We start from the raw sequence: 16,268 nt of genomic DNA, 5'->3' as shown, positions 1-16,268 counted from the left end.
AAAGCCTCAGAATAATCTAGAGTGACTATTGATTATATGATGCATAATTACACAGTGCCTCTAGATTCTTGTGATCCCAACCTTCATTCGTCGCATGACGCTTGCGGACAATTATCAACTCGAGCCGGAAAGTACCCGGGGTCGTGTTTATAAAGTCCCCCTCACACACATTTTCGTGAATTTTTAACCAACTTCTTCGACGACTCTGAGAGGGGAAATGAGCCCGAGTCTTGCATAGGGTTGGTTAGTGTACGAATGAGGGGTTAAAGTTTCTGAGAACTGAGCGTTTAATCACGCCTGGCAATTAGTATGATTCACGGCTGACGTCTCTATCTGCGGCAGGCCACGACCGGGCTCGTTTTCTTTATTCAATTTGTGCGAGGCTACTTCGACGCCTTTAAATTAGCTATTCAGAAGTGGGATAGTGTGCACATGAAAGTGTGCACTTTGTTGTTGTCTCTTTAATACTGTATTTCATTCGTGATAATTGGGTTGTTCATCATCTTAATTACGTTTCAACAGATTGGGGATATTTATTGCATTGTTTTTTTTTGTTCTGGTGGGGCTAATGGCGTGCTATCGCACGCTTTTATGGCGGGGAATATAATGTTCAAAATTGAATTAGGTGAGGGGGCGATTTTTGGGATGAGTGATATAAAAATTTTTGGAATTACGTGGGCGGAAGACTGGTTTTCGGTGGGTGTTCTTATAGTGTGACTGATTATGAATTGACACCTGTCGGTAAGGAACTTCCACAGTAAATTTTGGGGCCGTGGAGTGGGGGAAAATGCCAAAGGTTCCGGTACTTCGCTGCATCCTTTTAACAAAATATGTGGGTGTTCACATGAAAAGGGCCCACTTTGACGGTATTGGAGTTATGTATGTTCCGATAATCTTGATCAGATTTCTCACATTTTGAGCCCAAAATCAACCCGATAGAATGAAAACTGACGTCAGTATAGACGATCAAAAAAACAATTTAACATTGGTTTAAATGGGAGATGTGGAGAGAAAAACGTGAATATCTCGGAAACCAGATACGACAAAGTGGGCCCTTTTCACGTGGACGTACACATAGAATGAAATGACGAAAAATTCACGGGTGTATTAGAATTATTTTTTTCTATCAGTGTACACCGTTATTACTAAACACCCTTACACCAATCTGTGCAACGAATAATCTCCTTGTATCCTCATGCTAACTAGATCATAGGAAGTTTGACTCCTGAGATCACCCAAGCATGCGCACATCTCTGCTCCCCTGTTATCCTCGTGCATATCAATGAACCCTCTCCTTCTACCTAAGCGTAGTAGAAAGTAGCAGGGCAGTTGTGGTGGGGGCTAGGGAAGTCCGTGCTCCATGCGGACCGTGAGAACAACGCCCAGTTGAAAAGAGGGTTACCTCTCGGCTCAACTACTCAAGAGTCAATTTAATCTCTGTTCTCATTCCTCGCGTGCCGAGTAAATGTACCGCGAAATTATCGAACGATCGTTGTGGATGTTTCCACATTCTCCCCCAAGTGTTTCAGCAAGCATGCGCATTGTAAATAATTTTTTCAATGAATTTTTAACCCGGCATATTCCTCGACGAATGAACGAGAGGAGAAAAAATATGGAATTCGCAGTCACGCACGTTTCGCTAAGTCAATTCATAACGACCCAAGATGTCGAGGCGACCGGAAACTGTGGGCTCCTTTCCTTCTTTTTTCTTACTCTCGCATATTTATAATAATTTTTTCTCTCTCTCGAGCCAAGTCCATTCATCACATCGTGCATTGGTACACGTTTTACGTACCTTTTTCACGTTAGAGGAGATTATTGAATTAGATATACTGAGAAATATTGAATTGATTTTAGCTCAGTCACTCTCGTGTTCGACGATAGTTGTAATACGGTATAATAGGGTCCCCATAACGCGCCCGGATGCATGACGAATGATATTTCGTGATAAGTGATTGCTCCGTACATTCTCAATTTTATTCATTTTCTTTTCTATTTGTTATCTTTAATTTTCTACTTTGCCAGAGATATCAATCCCACGTCGTCACGTTCGATGATCGAGTCACTTTCATCAGTCAGTTATTATCATATAAATAAGATACATGGCGCGATACATGAGCCCAACATGATTCTATTCATGATACAAATGTGATTTTATTTATATTATGCAAAGTAGCGGGCGATTTTTTGTTTGATTCTGTAAGAGGAGAAGGCAACGTCATGGCAATTGAACAATGCAACGGCGCATCACTCGGGAGACTTATTATTCAGGTTTTTTTTTCCTCCGTGGGCAAAAGGGCTGCTTTTGATGTTCTCCACGACGTTGGAACGATAAATCGACGTCGGTTAAATGCCACTGGGAGATGTTACAGAAATATGATGTGTTAAGACGGGTTAACACGTCGAGCGACACGTGGTGCCTCGACTCGTCAAAATTTTCTATATTTATAGGGTAAAGAAGATGAGGGATTGAGTGGAAATTTGCATAAATCGTTGTATTTTGACGGGGTAATGAATTTTTAAATGCGTGACAAATTTTGGGGTAGAAAAATTTGATTATATGTTGACGCAATTCGAGGGCAATTTGAGTAATAATTTATCAACTTTAATCTGCATCCAAGTAAAATGAATCGTTTTTTATAAAAACTAGCCATTTCCAAAAAATCATACCTCTCTCAATTACCAGTATTTTTCGATTATTCTTTTTTCACAATTTTTGTCGAATCGTTATCTTTTCAGAAAAAAATTAAGGAACTTCCGCTGAAAATTTTGGGGCTATGGAGTGGGAAAAATATCAAAGGGTCCGACACTCCGCTGCATCCTTTGAAAAAAAAATAATGAAATGATGAAATGTTCACGGGTGTATTAGAATTTCGTTGTTTGGGTTTCTTTGCACTTATTATTCATGATTAATCAATTCGAAATGATTTTTATTCCGAAATATTATTGATCCGACTTAAACCGACTAAGTCGTGCCTTAAACCGTATAAGTCGACTTAAACCGTTTTACCACTTCGCTACTGAAATAATCCCTGTGGTGACGGCTACTGAAATTGTGGGGATATGTTCCTGAAATATAGACGGTTCTATTCGTGAAGCGTTTGAATTTTTATCCCGCTGTCAATTTTTTTTTGTGATTTTTGAAAAAATGGTGCCATAAGACTCTGTGTTGATGACACATTTTTCATATTTTCTCCTCAACAATCTACGTGGTTCAGGGTTTTTGGGACTTCGGGAGGATATTTGTAATCACTCAAAGAATATATTCTCAAAATTTCAGCTCTGCAGTTCATTTTCTTCTAGTCCCACATACTGCGAAAGTTCCTTAAAACGAGAATCCTTATCATCGACTTTTTGGCCTCTTGATTTGGCGTGAACTTGCTCTCATATGAATTAATGATGACCTCAATATTGAGCAATCATTCAAATTTATGCGATAATTTTTCATAGCATGAATGGTAAATTTTATAGGTTCGGCACAAATTACTCTCTCGTTTAATAAATTTTCTCAGATCAGCGGAGAAAAAATCATTATTCATCTCGCATTTTTTACCCCGATATAGGGTGAAAAAGAGCTAGAAATGATTTTCGCTCCGATTACATGAGTGTGTGGTAATTTTTCTGCAACTTTTTTCTTCGTGCAATTTGAGTGTCAGTGTTGGCGTAAATTCACTTATTATTGAATGGAAAAGTAAATAGGCCCTCACTTTGGACACGTACAGTATGAACAAAAAGCTCATAACAATATGGGACGAGTCTCATTTTCTTTCAATGTATTTTCTACGTTTTTCCGCACAATTTCAATTGTTTACCAACTATGGTTCTTGATATATAACGAGGGATGTCAGAAAATGTAGTCGTTTTTGAGGCCCTGACAGAGCCTCGAAGTTTGGTCGGTATTAACTTCATTCTGAATGACGAAAAGAAATTATTTTTTCAGGACGTAATTGAATGAAAGGAATAGATTTGTTCATGCTTCTGTCTTTATTTAAATGAACATTCAATGATCAACATGGCCATTTTTATTAATATACAAAATCCATACAAATAGCTTGCGGACTGTATCAAATATATTCTCAGAGCCAGAAAAAGTAATTGTGAGAAATGGTGAAGTTCATTGAATTCTACCATTTAATGATAGGTGATAGGATGATCACTTAACGAGGTTTATTCTAGAGCTATCGATTGGCGTTTTCTCTCCGGAGGGTTCCTGATGAGCTTCAATCGTCCAAGAGTATATATCTTCCACCCCATAGTGACGTGTTACTAGCGTACATAAGCTAAACCAGATACTTTAATGACCTTTAACGATGATCAATTATCTCCTCGAAAACCAGTAACGGTAATGATATCAGTGTTGCTGCAGTCTGATCCGAGCCCATCATGTTATCTGAATTAAGAACACTAGGTGGTGTTGGGTTGACCATTAGACCAGGTCAAATTGTCATACGTCACAGTCCCAGCGTGATTAATTATTTCGGATGGCCTAATGAGAAATTTCTCGCATGTGACGCTAGTGGATGGATCATCGGTGTAACGATCTCTGTAATTAGGGAAAATTGGGGTTGAAGGCGCATGAAGATGAAAATTTCATTAATTTGAAGGACAGAATTTCAGAGAATTCTGTCAAGCATAGAATGCCATTAAAAAATCGTTAGTTTAGATAGGATGGTTTATTTAAATAGAGGGTTGCTGTCCGTAATTATTGTCACAGTTTTTCATAATTTAGATATTTTTATCGTATGTCTTCGAAAATTTTCAAGTGAATGTTAATGAAGCGATCTCAGCCATTAATTCATTGAGGAGAGAGCAAATGATTTCGTTATTTTAATAGTTTACTGAAGACAAAAGGATAACGATGTGATAATGTCTTTACAAAAATTGGATGTTCTTTTTTTTGTGAGTTGTGATTTCTCTGCTTAGGATCGATGCTTTCTTGTGAGGGATGGATGACCAAAAATTTGAACGTGAGTTCTCCCATAATTTGCAGACGAAAAAAAAGTGGGTAGATTTATAAATTAATTTTTCGGGATTCTAGAAATTGTAATTTCTGACATATACTCTTTTTTGTGATACCTGCTTGCAAGACAGTTTCGCTTTACGCACTCGAATTGCAGTTTACGCACGCTCTTGAAATCTACGAACTTGTGTACAAAAACAATCCCTTTGGCAGGTATCACAAAAAATTGGATATGGTACACGTGGGTACGAAAAAGTGGAACTTCACGCACTAGTAACACAATATACTATTTCATCGCAATGTGTGGAAAGTGAGATTTCACTTTACGCACAAGTGATGAAATATACTATTTTCAATTCTAATACGAGATTACACGCAGAAAATTATTTGGTGAATTTCACCAACTAGTTGTTGAAATTCAATAACTAGTTCGTAATTCAGTTTTTCAACAGCAAATTAATTAAAATTCAGAAAAGATTTTTCATTTTCATTCCATCAATTTTGATTACCAAACTAGCAATCATTTATATCGTGACAATCGATCAATGTCTCCCATAGAAGATATTCTCGCAATAATCTACAATTCCTTGTTAAATTTGATCCATCAAATAAATCAACGAACGTTTATTGAAAATTTAACAAATGGTTGTCGAATGAAATTGAAAAATCTTTTTCTGAATTTTACCTGAATAATTTTTAAATTCCACCAACTAGTTGGTGAAAATCACCAAATAATTTTCTCCGCATAACTAAGATTAAATAAAGTTCGGCTGAGAAATGTGCGCCACGAAGCAAGGAAAGGAAACTCGTTCAAAATAAATTTATCAGAGCCATGAGGTTCTCAAGAGTCAGACTTTTTCCTTTTTCTTCGTGTTTTGAGAGTCATGAAGGTCAGACGTCTTTTCCCAGGTTTTAAGAATCACACAGATCATCCGCAACTCCAAACGATAGCGTGTGGAAAAAAAATGTTACACGAGGCATTTAAAAACAACATTTATTCTTACGAAATTATTCTAGATGCAAGCCATAATTTGATAAAAACGATAAAAATGCAGATAAATATGCAAGAATACAATTAATTTTATCATGTAACGAGTAATACATATTTTCTTGACTTTCAAAATTTCTTTTTTCCCGTGTTCAGCCCCACTCTGAATCCCAGTACTTCCGAAATTCCTCGAAAAATTACTAAATTATGAACTCTCAAGAAAAACATATCAAATAACAGCTTTGTAATTTCCTCGTATAATTTACGCTCATCCTCGTCGACTCTTGAAGCCCCCTTTCAGAGTCAGGTTCAAGTGCCAGATCAGTTGGGCTTTCTAATCTCCCCGAAGCCCCTCTTGTGACGCTGCCCTGTTGGTCCAGGGCTCCTCTTCAGGTCGGCACTTTGGTAACAAGATGCGCGTGCCAGTGCCTCTCTCATTTGTATCCCAACTAACACGCGTGTCAGGGATGTGTGCTGTTGCTTTTTCTTGTTAGCGAAGAACGAGAAAAAAAGAAAAGTGAGTGGGTGCTCTCTCTGCCAGCCATATGCCCTCAGTCTTGTTAGTGTTTCCTTGTTTAACCGATTTATAGTTAAAGAAGCTGTTTGATTACTTTGTACATTGCTATCAGTCTAATTCGATCGTTACGGGGTAAATTAGGAAAAAGGGGTTGGTCGCATGCGTGATCCTACATCCGGAAGTACCTTCTTCCCTATCATCACGATTTTTTCATTCATTTTTTGTTGGGGCGAAGGCGAACGTTGATGATAGTCCCATCCCTCGATTAATTCACAAAATTCATGGCTTTCATTTTTTAAATATTTTTTCTCTTTTCACCACGAAAAATGAATTAATGTCATCCGGTTACTACAGATTTTCCGGGTCAACTGTGGGGTGGAGGGAAAACATGTCAAGCGAAATGAAAGAAAGGAGGAAAAATATGAGAGAGAGAAGTTCGAGGGAACGCAGAACTGAATATGAAGGGAGCAGTCGCTCGTCGGCGCTTTGGTAAAATGAGATGAGTGTTCCGACGGTATAAGCTACGAGTTCTGAGGGCTTGTTAACTAGAAGGATCAAAGTCTCTTGTGACAATCTGTGATCCTGTGGTACTCCTCTATCGGTTTTGTTATTCTGGCTTTTTTATTCTCTCCAATGCCGAAAAAACCACCCACGTCTTTTTTAGATTAGCTGTCATGTCTCTCAGTGGGAAAATATCACAAGTAGACCTTTCTCCCCGGAATTGTACGAGCGGAGTTGAAGTCTGGACCTCTCAGTTTGAATTGCTTTGGTTCAATGAAAGAATGGCGTGAAATATTAGTGTGAAAATGATTCGTGCACTGTCAAAATTTTTTTGAAATTTCATGGAAGATATGATAGCAATTGTTATGAGAGTGACATTGGACCGGATTTAGGAAAAAATGGGTATGAAATTTCAAGTTTTAGGTAGAATTCAAGCTAATTCATGAGTTTTCAGTGAGAGTGAGATGAATAGTTCACAACTTGACTTAATTTTGAATGGAATATGAATTTTCAAAAAGAAAATGATGAGAAATTTCCACTTTCCCCTGAATTTTTCTGATTTTTATGAATTTTCATGGAAAAATTGAACTGGAAAGTCTAATATTTCATTGATTTTCAGATAATTCAAACGGAAAATTAATGGAGTATTTAATTTTTCAATGAGAAGATTTCCTGAAATTTTAGTGGAAATTGAATACAATAAAAATTTCCGGGATCTGGCCCGGAACATTGGGATGCTAATATATTTCCTTGAGACTAGACTTAAACGCCAATGTTTTTGTTGATGCCGTTAAAGATGCCATTTTTCCTGTTAGATTCGATATTCCTTTTTACAATTATTTGTTTATAATCATTGTCATTATGACCGGTGGGAATCATGTCCCAATTTACCAGCTGTTGAATTTTCTTATTACAATAAATGATTTGCTTATGTTCTAATTCCTATGCTCACTGACTGAGATTTTAATAATAATAATCACAATTCAAGAAAATTGTGAGAAAAGTCACATAATAATTGCCTCGAAATTCATGATAAATTTTACTACACGAATGGTAATAAAATACCAGTGAAACAATACTGGTTTTTAGTGTCTATCTTACAATTCTATAGGTAAAAAATACATCTAAGGATGCAAAAATCAGTCAAACTGAGACTTTTAAAAGTTTTAAATTGAGATTTTTAAACGTCTCAATTTGAGACGTTCAGAACGCAACTTGAAGCAAAATTTCAAGTTGAGTTCTGAAAGTCTTAACTTGAAGTCATGAAAGTCTCAGATTGAGCAATTTTGAAACTCTCAACGTGTAACTTAGAAAGTCTGAAATTGAACCCTTCGAAAGTCTCAACTTGAGACGTTCAGACTTCAAATTAATACTTTTGAAAATTTTATTTTAAGACTAAGAATTTTATTTAAAATCTGAAAAGAAGGTGTTTTTTTTTGGGTGAATTTCGTCAACTGAGTTAGAACAATTCAAACAGAGGCCTGGATTTTTCACTGCGGTAGTAATTAGACAAATGGCTTCCCAGAATTGACCAACACAAAAGAGGAAGAAATTAAATTTCTCTGATTCACTCATTCCAAATAAATCTGAAAATTGAATTTGCTCCTCACCGTGCGGTACGTTACCCAAACCATCCCGAATAAAAGTCGTCGAGCAACGTTTGAAATACCCAGCGCACAATATCCCCCCTCCCTTGCCATCAGTAACTGGTACCGCGTACAGTGATGCCGCGAGGCAACCCTCACAAATTGAATAACAAACGTACCAACCCCACCGTACCGAGAAAAGAATCCCCCACCCCTGGGGTCGCAGTAGCTCTAGAAAGGGAGAAGGTTAAATCACCGACAAAACGGCACCCCGCGGTATCTGGCTGCTCGACATAAACCGCACCCCCCACGAATTTTCATCCTCGTGTCGCGACCCCCCTCGTCTCCAAAACCTCGAAAATACCACGGTCTGCTTTGCATAAAGATCCTCTCCTCCACCCTGTCCTCAGCCCTTCAATGATCTCGAGCATATTGATTCGTACATGAAACTAATTTTTTTCTATTGAAAACGTTTTCCAAGTTATGCTCAGACGGAGAGAAAAGTTAAGGAAAAGTTATGAATTGAATTGCGAGAAAAAATTGGAAGAAAAAATATCTGCAAGTGGCTGTATTTTTGGTACAACTGTAATTTTACGTGGATTTTTTTTAAACCCCCATATTTCCTAAAAAATTTTGGTAAAGCGCCAAATTTTCTCCAATATAAAAAACCATTCCTTTTGTCATTCCAAAACTCACGAAATGTCTAGAATTCTCGAGAAGGGGTATAAGAATTTTTCAGAAGGTTTCAAATATCTTTAGATGTTTCAACCTAGGTTGATTGCTGCAGCATGCGGTTTTATTTGAATTTTCAAGAGGATTCCAAATTTTTTTAGAAAAGTTCCGAGATTTTTTTTTGATTTTTCTAAAAAAAATGGAGGGCTTTCTCTATTTTTTTCAGAAAACAGGAGAATTTCCTCAAATTTCCTAAGAAACCGCAGAATCTTCTCTAATTTTAACCCAAAAAATATCCTTATTTCTCATTCCTCATTCGAGAAAACCAAAGAATTTTCTCGAATATTTTTTGGAAAATTTAGAATTTTCTAGATTTTTGGTAAATAGCGCTCGCAAAAGAGTGATTTTCCCTAAAATTACCCTCCCTCCCCATAATGAAACCACTGATATGTTCACATCAAAAGGTCATGAATTATTAGTGTTACCTAACTTGTAAGGCATTCCCTCTGTTCAACATTCCGTTCTCATCAATAAATAATGGATACCGCTTCAACTTTTTTTGGAGCATGATCTCTGGTAATGTTCTGAATATGAATAAATTTGATATGATTTCGAAGAAATGATTTTTAGTCTGCAAAACTTGACACTTTCATTTGTTTTCAACGAAGCTATCGGAAATATTTCGATAATTTTGAACGTCTCGGGGTATTATAACTGAAAATTTCCGTGAAAGGTGGTCTTCTTTTACGCCTTCCGTACATTATCATCAATTCAGGAAAAAAAACAGAAAATCAGACAAGAGGACGTTAAGTTTTTCAATTGAATAATAAAATGTTTTACCAATCAAAAGCTGTTAATTATTTCAATCTGATGAATATATCAAGATGAGACTTTAGAGAATATCGTCTCGGTCTCGATTTAGAGGTTGCAGTCTCGTCTCGTTCTCGTCTCGGTCTCATGAGTATAAAACATATTGAAAATAGGAGGAAAAAATTTGTCTTCATGATTACCTTTTCTCTTTTATTATAATCAACTGTCAATCGTTCTTTTTCATTTTCATTAATTCTCCAATATTCACATAACATGATGAAACATCAATGAGATCAAACGACGAGGTGGTTCATCCGACTTTTTAAAAACATCTCACTAACTCAACTAGTTGTTAAAAAGGAGAATTACCAACTAGTTGTCGAATTTTAACAATTAGTTGTGGAATCTCAATAACTAGTGGATGTATTTCAACAAGTAGTTCTTTTAATTTAACCATTAAGTAGGTTTTTGCAGAATGACATGGATCAATCATCAAGATATAAATAATTGCAGGATTTTTTTGTTTTATCGTTATTTTACATCGCTTCGACCCGGTTAGGCTATACTGCGATGATGATCAAGACTTTAAAATGGTTAGATCGCACCATTCTACCCGGCCGGGATTTGAACTCGGAACCTTTCGCATGTATAAAGCAATGAACTTACCCACTGCGCCAAGCCACCGGGCTTGCAGGGATTATGGGTCGGATAAGTCTGAGGGTTTGATGAATTCACAGGGTGAAATAAGTTCTATCGGTGAGATAGGTTTGGAGAGTTGAAGCGCCAGAGGAGTCCCATGAGTTTGAATAGGTTCGATTAAGTTTGGGCGGTATCGTGCGCAGCTCTAGAGTCGAATAGAAATGGAAATAACTCATTCCAGACTATTGTACAATCGAAGACCTCATTTGTATATTTCAAAAGATCTGATCTCAATATCCAAATTTGTCTTGATAAAAGTAGACTGCGGTTGACTTTTACATCTCATCCCTCAATAATTCAATCCGCTTGTTGCCGCAACGCTGTAGTCTCTATATTTCTCTCCGAAGTCCGCCTTATCACCTTCTCGTTATGCTCATGGGTAGTGAACAAATGTTTGAAGGAATAAAATAGACAAATTGAATAAAAAAACAAAACATATATTTCCTTTAATCAATAAATTTTATTGGAACAAGAAGTTGGAATTTTTTTTCTCGTAAGAATGTGTTGTATCCATCCGGGACTAGTAGTTGAATGGGGCGATTTGGAGCCAAGTCATCCCCGCTAATAACGGCCAAAGTGAGCTCTCTCGATAATGCCTCACTCTCTCAATTTTTCTCCCTCCCTCTCTTTACTCTCCATCAACAAGCCACACCATCATGACTGCACGATATTAACCGGGGCCCCCGCACAACCAGCATTTCGGTACCCCCAGTGGAATTGAATTAATCTGTGAGATACAACAAAGCCGCTGGGGGATGACTCCAAGCGCTGATTGAGTAAACATTGTACTGGTTGCCGCGGCGATTAGTTGAAGGCTGTTGCTAGTCGGGATGAAGAGGCTGAAAATACTTCTAAATTAAGAAAAACGGGATCGAGAGTCAAGTGTCTCGACGTTCTATCTATAAAAAAATATTTATAATAAAAACCTGACGGTTCTTTTTTTAGTTACGACATCTTTAATACCTTCTTTACATAATTTATCTTAAAATTTTTGTAAGAGAGAAGAAAAAAATAATATTATTCTCTGAAAAAAAGTTAATGCAGACATTTTTTTTTGTCTGAATATCAGATGCACCCCAAGTCACCCGGATGCTGATGTGATGATGGCTGGAGGAGAGAGAGAGGGAGATGGGGGATTGGTGATAAAAAAAAGAGAGAAAAAGAGAGATGGGGAGAAAGAGAAACGACAACGATGTGCATCATGGAGAAATGAGGGGTGGAGAGTGGGGGGGGGGGCAAAGCTGATGTTATGACGGGACATTTCATGGCTCGGAGAACCCGGGAGCTAACGGCCCGTGCGATATTACCGCGCCGCAAAAGGCACCCATTTTCAATTCCCCACCTCACCCTCTCATCCCTACCACCGCCCCCTCATTCTCCCTTTCTCTCTTTTATTGACACGCGAATTTGTGACGAGTTACCGCTCGCTCATGAAATTCATCCCAACGAGGTATGTTTTTTGGCTATGATTGATGTTTTGAGGCTTTAGATTTTGAAAAAAAAATATTGAAAAAAAATAGAGATATTTGGGGATTTTAGGAAGCATATGTGATCAAAATAATCATTAACGCTTCGTTTTCATACTCACAAAAGCATCTTTTATTAATTTTTTTCGTTCTCCTTGTTTTAACTCTTTAAAATGAATTTCATAATTTCTTCTCTTCTTTTCGTTTATAATAATACTTCAATAATAATTCATTATCTAATTTCATTAATTAATAATAATTAATACTAGTAAAGTTACTAGGTTTTTTAGGGCGGGTGGGCGTGATATGGGGCACCATCCGAGTGTACATGGACAAGTTTCCACGCGTCTCGTTCGATCCCGAAATGATTTTTCAATTTGGGAGATTGAGCAACGGGTCAACAGGGGAAAACAATTCTGGAACATTATTCGCGAGAAGTGAATTGATTATTTTTGCTTCTTCGTGTGAATAGAATAAAAATAAATACCCGTCACCTGGTGCGAACGTCGACTGTGATTACAGTACAGACGCGTGGAATCCTTGAACCGTGGGACTTTATTTTGTTTTTTTTTGTTGTTCATTTACATACGCGTCGATTCAACCGAGCGCTTCTGTTAATCTTCTTGAAAAACCAAAAAAACGACGTTACGTGTAATTATGGTAAGTGTATTTCATCTTTTATACAATATTATATCACTCTAAATAATATAATATTCATCTCTCACGCGCTATGTATATAGTATTTACAAGTAGAGTAAAATTCGGATAACAGAAATAGGTGTGTAATAATGGTGCTTTACTCGGGGGAAGGGGGGGGGGGGTAAAAATTTGAACCACTGTTAAACTGGGCAATAAATGTGATAATTTTCCGGAGAGAAGTAAAATAAAAAATTATCAAGTGCAATTCGCCCCGAGAAGAGCACCTCCACATGTCTCCAGCTCTGAAAAATGAAAAAATTTGACAAATGCGTAAGACAGCCATGTGAAAATGCTCTTCCCCCAAGGGAATTAGTACAACAGCTAGGAGATTCTGAGAGACTCCTTAGAGACTATGTACAGGTGCTGGGGACGTTGGTGACGGGGTCTGAGCATTGCCAGGAGTGCCAGGATTTTGTGTAATGTTGTATGCATTATTGTTCTGACGATTTTGCTGATGTGATTGTGACTGATAGTGATTGTACTGATGATGATGGGGATGAATGAGATTCAGGTTGATTGGGTAGGATAGTGGGGAGCCCAGGGTCGCTGTGTTAGCGTTATTGCAGACACCGGCGACTCCGGGCCCCACCGGGCTCAGTGCATGCTCATCCCCGCGTGCGGATGATGCGACTGTACGGATGTTGCGTGATGATGTGGATGATGCATTAGTGGCGGGAGATGCGGGTGGTGGGGATGGTGTGGGGTCAGTGGGGGTGGGGTCATCTGCATTGGGGTCATGGGTGTTGTCGGTTGGTGTACGGTGTTCTGGGACGTTACGCTGGTGTCCTGTGCACCCTGTGGTACCACTGACAGGGACTGCTGCTGCTGTTGCTGCTGTCCCGACTGTGGTACCACTGGTACAACTGGCACCGAGCTGTTGGAATTGGGACTCTGCTGGCTCACGTTGTCCTCGCTGTCGGAACAGGACTCGGCTGATGAGCTCCCCGCTCCCTTCCCCGCCTTGCTGCCTCCGCTGGAACTGGAGCTGCTGTGGGTCTTGACGTGCTTCGCGAGATGGTCGCTGCGCATGAACCGCTTGTTGCAGACCGGGCAGGCGAATCTCTTTTCTCCGGTGTGGGTTCGAAGGTGCCGCTGCAACTCATCCGAACGTGTGAACCGCTTGCCACAGAAAAGCCAGTTGCAAACAAACGGTCGCTCACCCGTGTGCCACCGTAAGTGGGCCTTCAGATGAGACGTCTTCCCGTAGACCTTGCCGCATCCTGGTATGTGACAGCTGTGAATGTTCTTCTTCCTCAGATGGACGCCGGCTGGACCAAGCCTCTCAGCCTCTTGACAATTTGGACAATCGCAGGTTGCCCTGCCTGTGTAACGTCTCTGTGAACGCGGTGATGGTGCTTGACTAACGCCACCTCCTGTACCACCCTGAGGACTACCCGCACCACCGGTTGCACCACTTGCAGCCGCGTGATGTGCGTGTAGGCCAAAGCTAGGGGGTCCACCAGGTAGCATTGATTTGTACGTGTCTTGGAGTAGATTGTGACCGGCAGTTGTCGCTGATGTTAGCAGATGGTTACCAGCTAGTGCTAGACTCGTTGAATAGTCTGCTGAGTAGTTTGCCATTTGGGCGTGGACACCGACTGTGCCGCTAACGTCCAGCCAGCCACCAGTGGCTGCTCCGTGAACATCCCACCAGCCGTCACCAGCTTTGATGCCACTGTGCGTTGCACCGGGCATCGCGTTGAACGGCCATGACTCGTACGGGTGTCTCCCGTAAACTGAACCAAGCGTTGCCCCCTCAACTTTACCGAGCAGACTGCTCTGGTGATGATGAGGATCGGGCTGTTGGGCTGACGCTGTGCCAGGAAAATACAAATCACTGCCGTACTGCGGTGCCGTAGAAGCACAAGAAGTGACTGGTGCCCTTGCATAACCACCAGTACTCCCTGCACTACTCGTAGCCGCTGGTCTCTGTGTTACACCAGTTGTCGTACAACCACCACCACCACCGCTACCACTGTGCTGTGGTGAACTGCCGCTGCTCTGGGGACTTTTTTTCCACGGATGAAAGCCTTTACCCACTGCCGCATCTGCCAGGGGAGGCGGACTCTTGTTGCTCAGCTTGTTGCATTGGGCAGCCAGCATCGCCAGTGGGGTTCCCCTCAATCCGGGATGATCCTGAAACAAAAAAACGGAAATACCTCAATTAGTACATCCACCTTGATATCTCTTCCTACAAGTTAACTGTTTAATATTTTTCCAACTTTTTTCGTTCCTCCAGTGTTTTTATTTCGGAGGAAATAAGGTTAATATCGTGGAACCGGTTGAACCAGAGCTGACGAGGTATAGACCCGTTACCCATAATCACGTCTTCTAAATCGATCTCAAAATAAGCCGACGCTTCCGTTCCCCTCCTGATACTTGTTACCTCCATCTCCCTCACTCAATGGAGACTCGAAATGAGGAACGAGGTATACCCAAGTAAAGTTATACGGTAAACTATGAAAGTCCTCCCCCGAGGGTGCATAATGACACTAAATTGGCACAAGAGTTCGTCTAGCCTTTGCCTCTCTTACCCAGAAAGATCGAAGATTGGACTTGGAACCTGGTTGTAATGAAGCCCAAGGGGGCGCCACTGTTGCAAAGGAGCGAGAGATTAACTGGCGACACATCCCTCAAGGTAGTTTCATGCAAATTAATTCCCCCAGTAGCTCCTTCTCTCTCACTCTCTCTCCCCAGGTCGTTGAACACAAGCTCCCACGTCTGTCACATCGTCAATAGCATCGAATCGTATGATAACGATACTGTTCGATATAAGTAAAGGGTATCACCCAAAATCTTATGGATTATAGATCTGAATAATTTCCGGCATATGGGAGACAGGTTGGCCATCTGTGGGTGATTTCAGGAGATAATGACGCCGTGGGCTGATTCTGTCTCATCAAGACCAGTTTCATGCAAATCATCTCGATTCAACGGGGGATGATGATTCGTGTCAGTGCTTACCGTTTCTGACTACCGAAACACTGTGATCCAGGCGGGAGTACAAAGGAGTAAGATGAAAGCTACAAAAAAGGGGACAGAGTCATCAGGGCTCTAGGTAGAGATGAGGTTTCGTGGGACACGAGGTGAAGGGGGAGGAAGACACTCGGGGAGAACATATTCGGACAGAGAAAGGTAAAGCCAAAGGGTCCGCGCGGAAGCAGCAGGAAATTAAAGTCTGGCGGGCTGCGGCCATTAGTAGCCGGCGCCATCGAGGCGACACGCCCCCCACGCGGTCCAACGTTTCAACCCGGGTTAACCAACACACGAGTGTTTCAGGAGAATGAGGGTTACATAAAAAAACGAAGAACGACCTCATCGAGGACATAACCGATGTTCCAACAGGCCAGCTATACAAAAAATAGCGGCT

At 40.2% G+C, this 16,268-nt stretch overlaps 1 protein-coding gene across 1 annotated transcript in view; it reads right to left on the bottom strand.

Annotated features, from left to right (window-relative positions):
• Nucleotides 1-11,666: 11,666 nt before the first annotated feature.
• LOC107040940 (transcription factor Sp9) overlaps nucleotides 11,667-16,268 on the bottom strand; it is a 35,622-nt gene continuing 31,020 nt past the window's right edge. Inside the window, exons 2-3 of the mRNA XM_015261264.1 lie at nucleotides 14,059-15,034; nucleotides 11,667-13,990 (exon numbers count right to left, since the gene is read on the bottom strand). Of these exons, the coding sequence (XP_015116750.1) occupies nucleotides 13,242-13,990; nucleotides 14,059-15,034 (1,725 nt within the window). The 3' untranslated portion in view covers nucleotides 11,667-13,241. The remainder of the gene's footprint in view (nucleotides 13,991-14,058; nucleotides 15,035-16,268) is intronic.

This window comes from Diachasma alloeum, unplaced genomic scaffold, assembly GCF_001412515.2.
Source record: "Diachasma alloeum isolate Michigan unplaced genomic scaffold, Dall2.0 Dall_scaffold_00179, whole genome shotgun sequence".
NCBI lineage: Eukaryota > Metazoa > Arthropoda > Insecta > Hymenoptera > Braconidae > Diachasma > Diachasma alloeum.
Note: the sequence above shows the minus strand (reverse complement) of the source record. Positions and strands in the feature narration are given on the sequence as shown.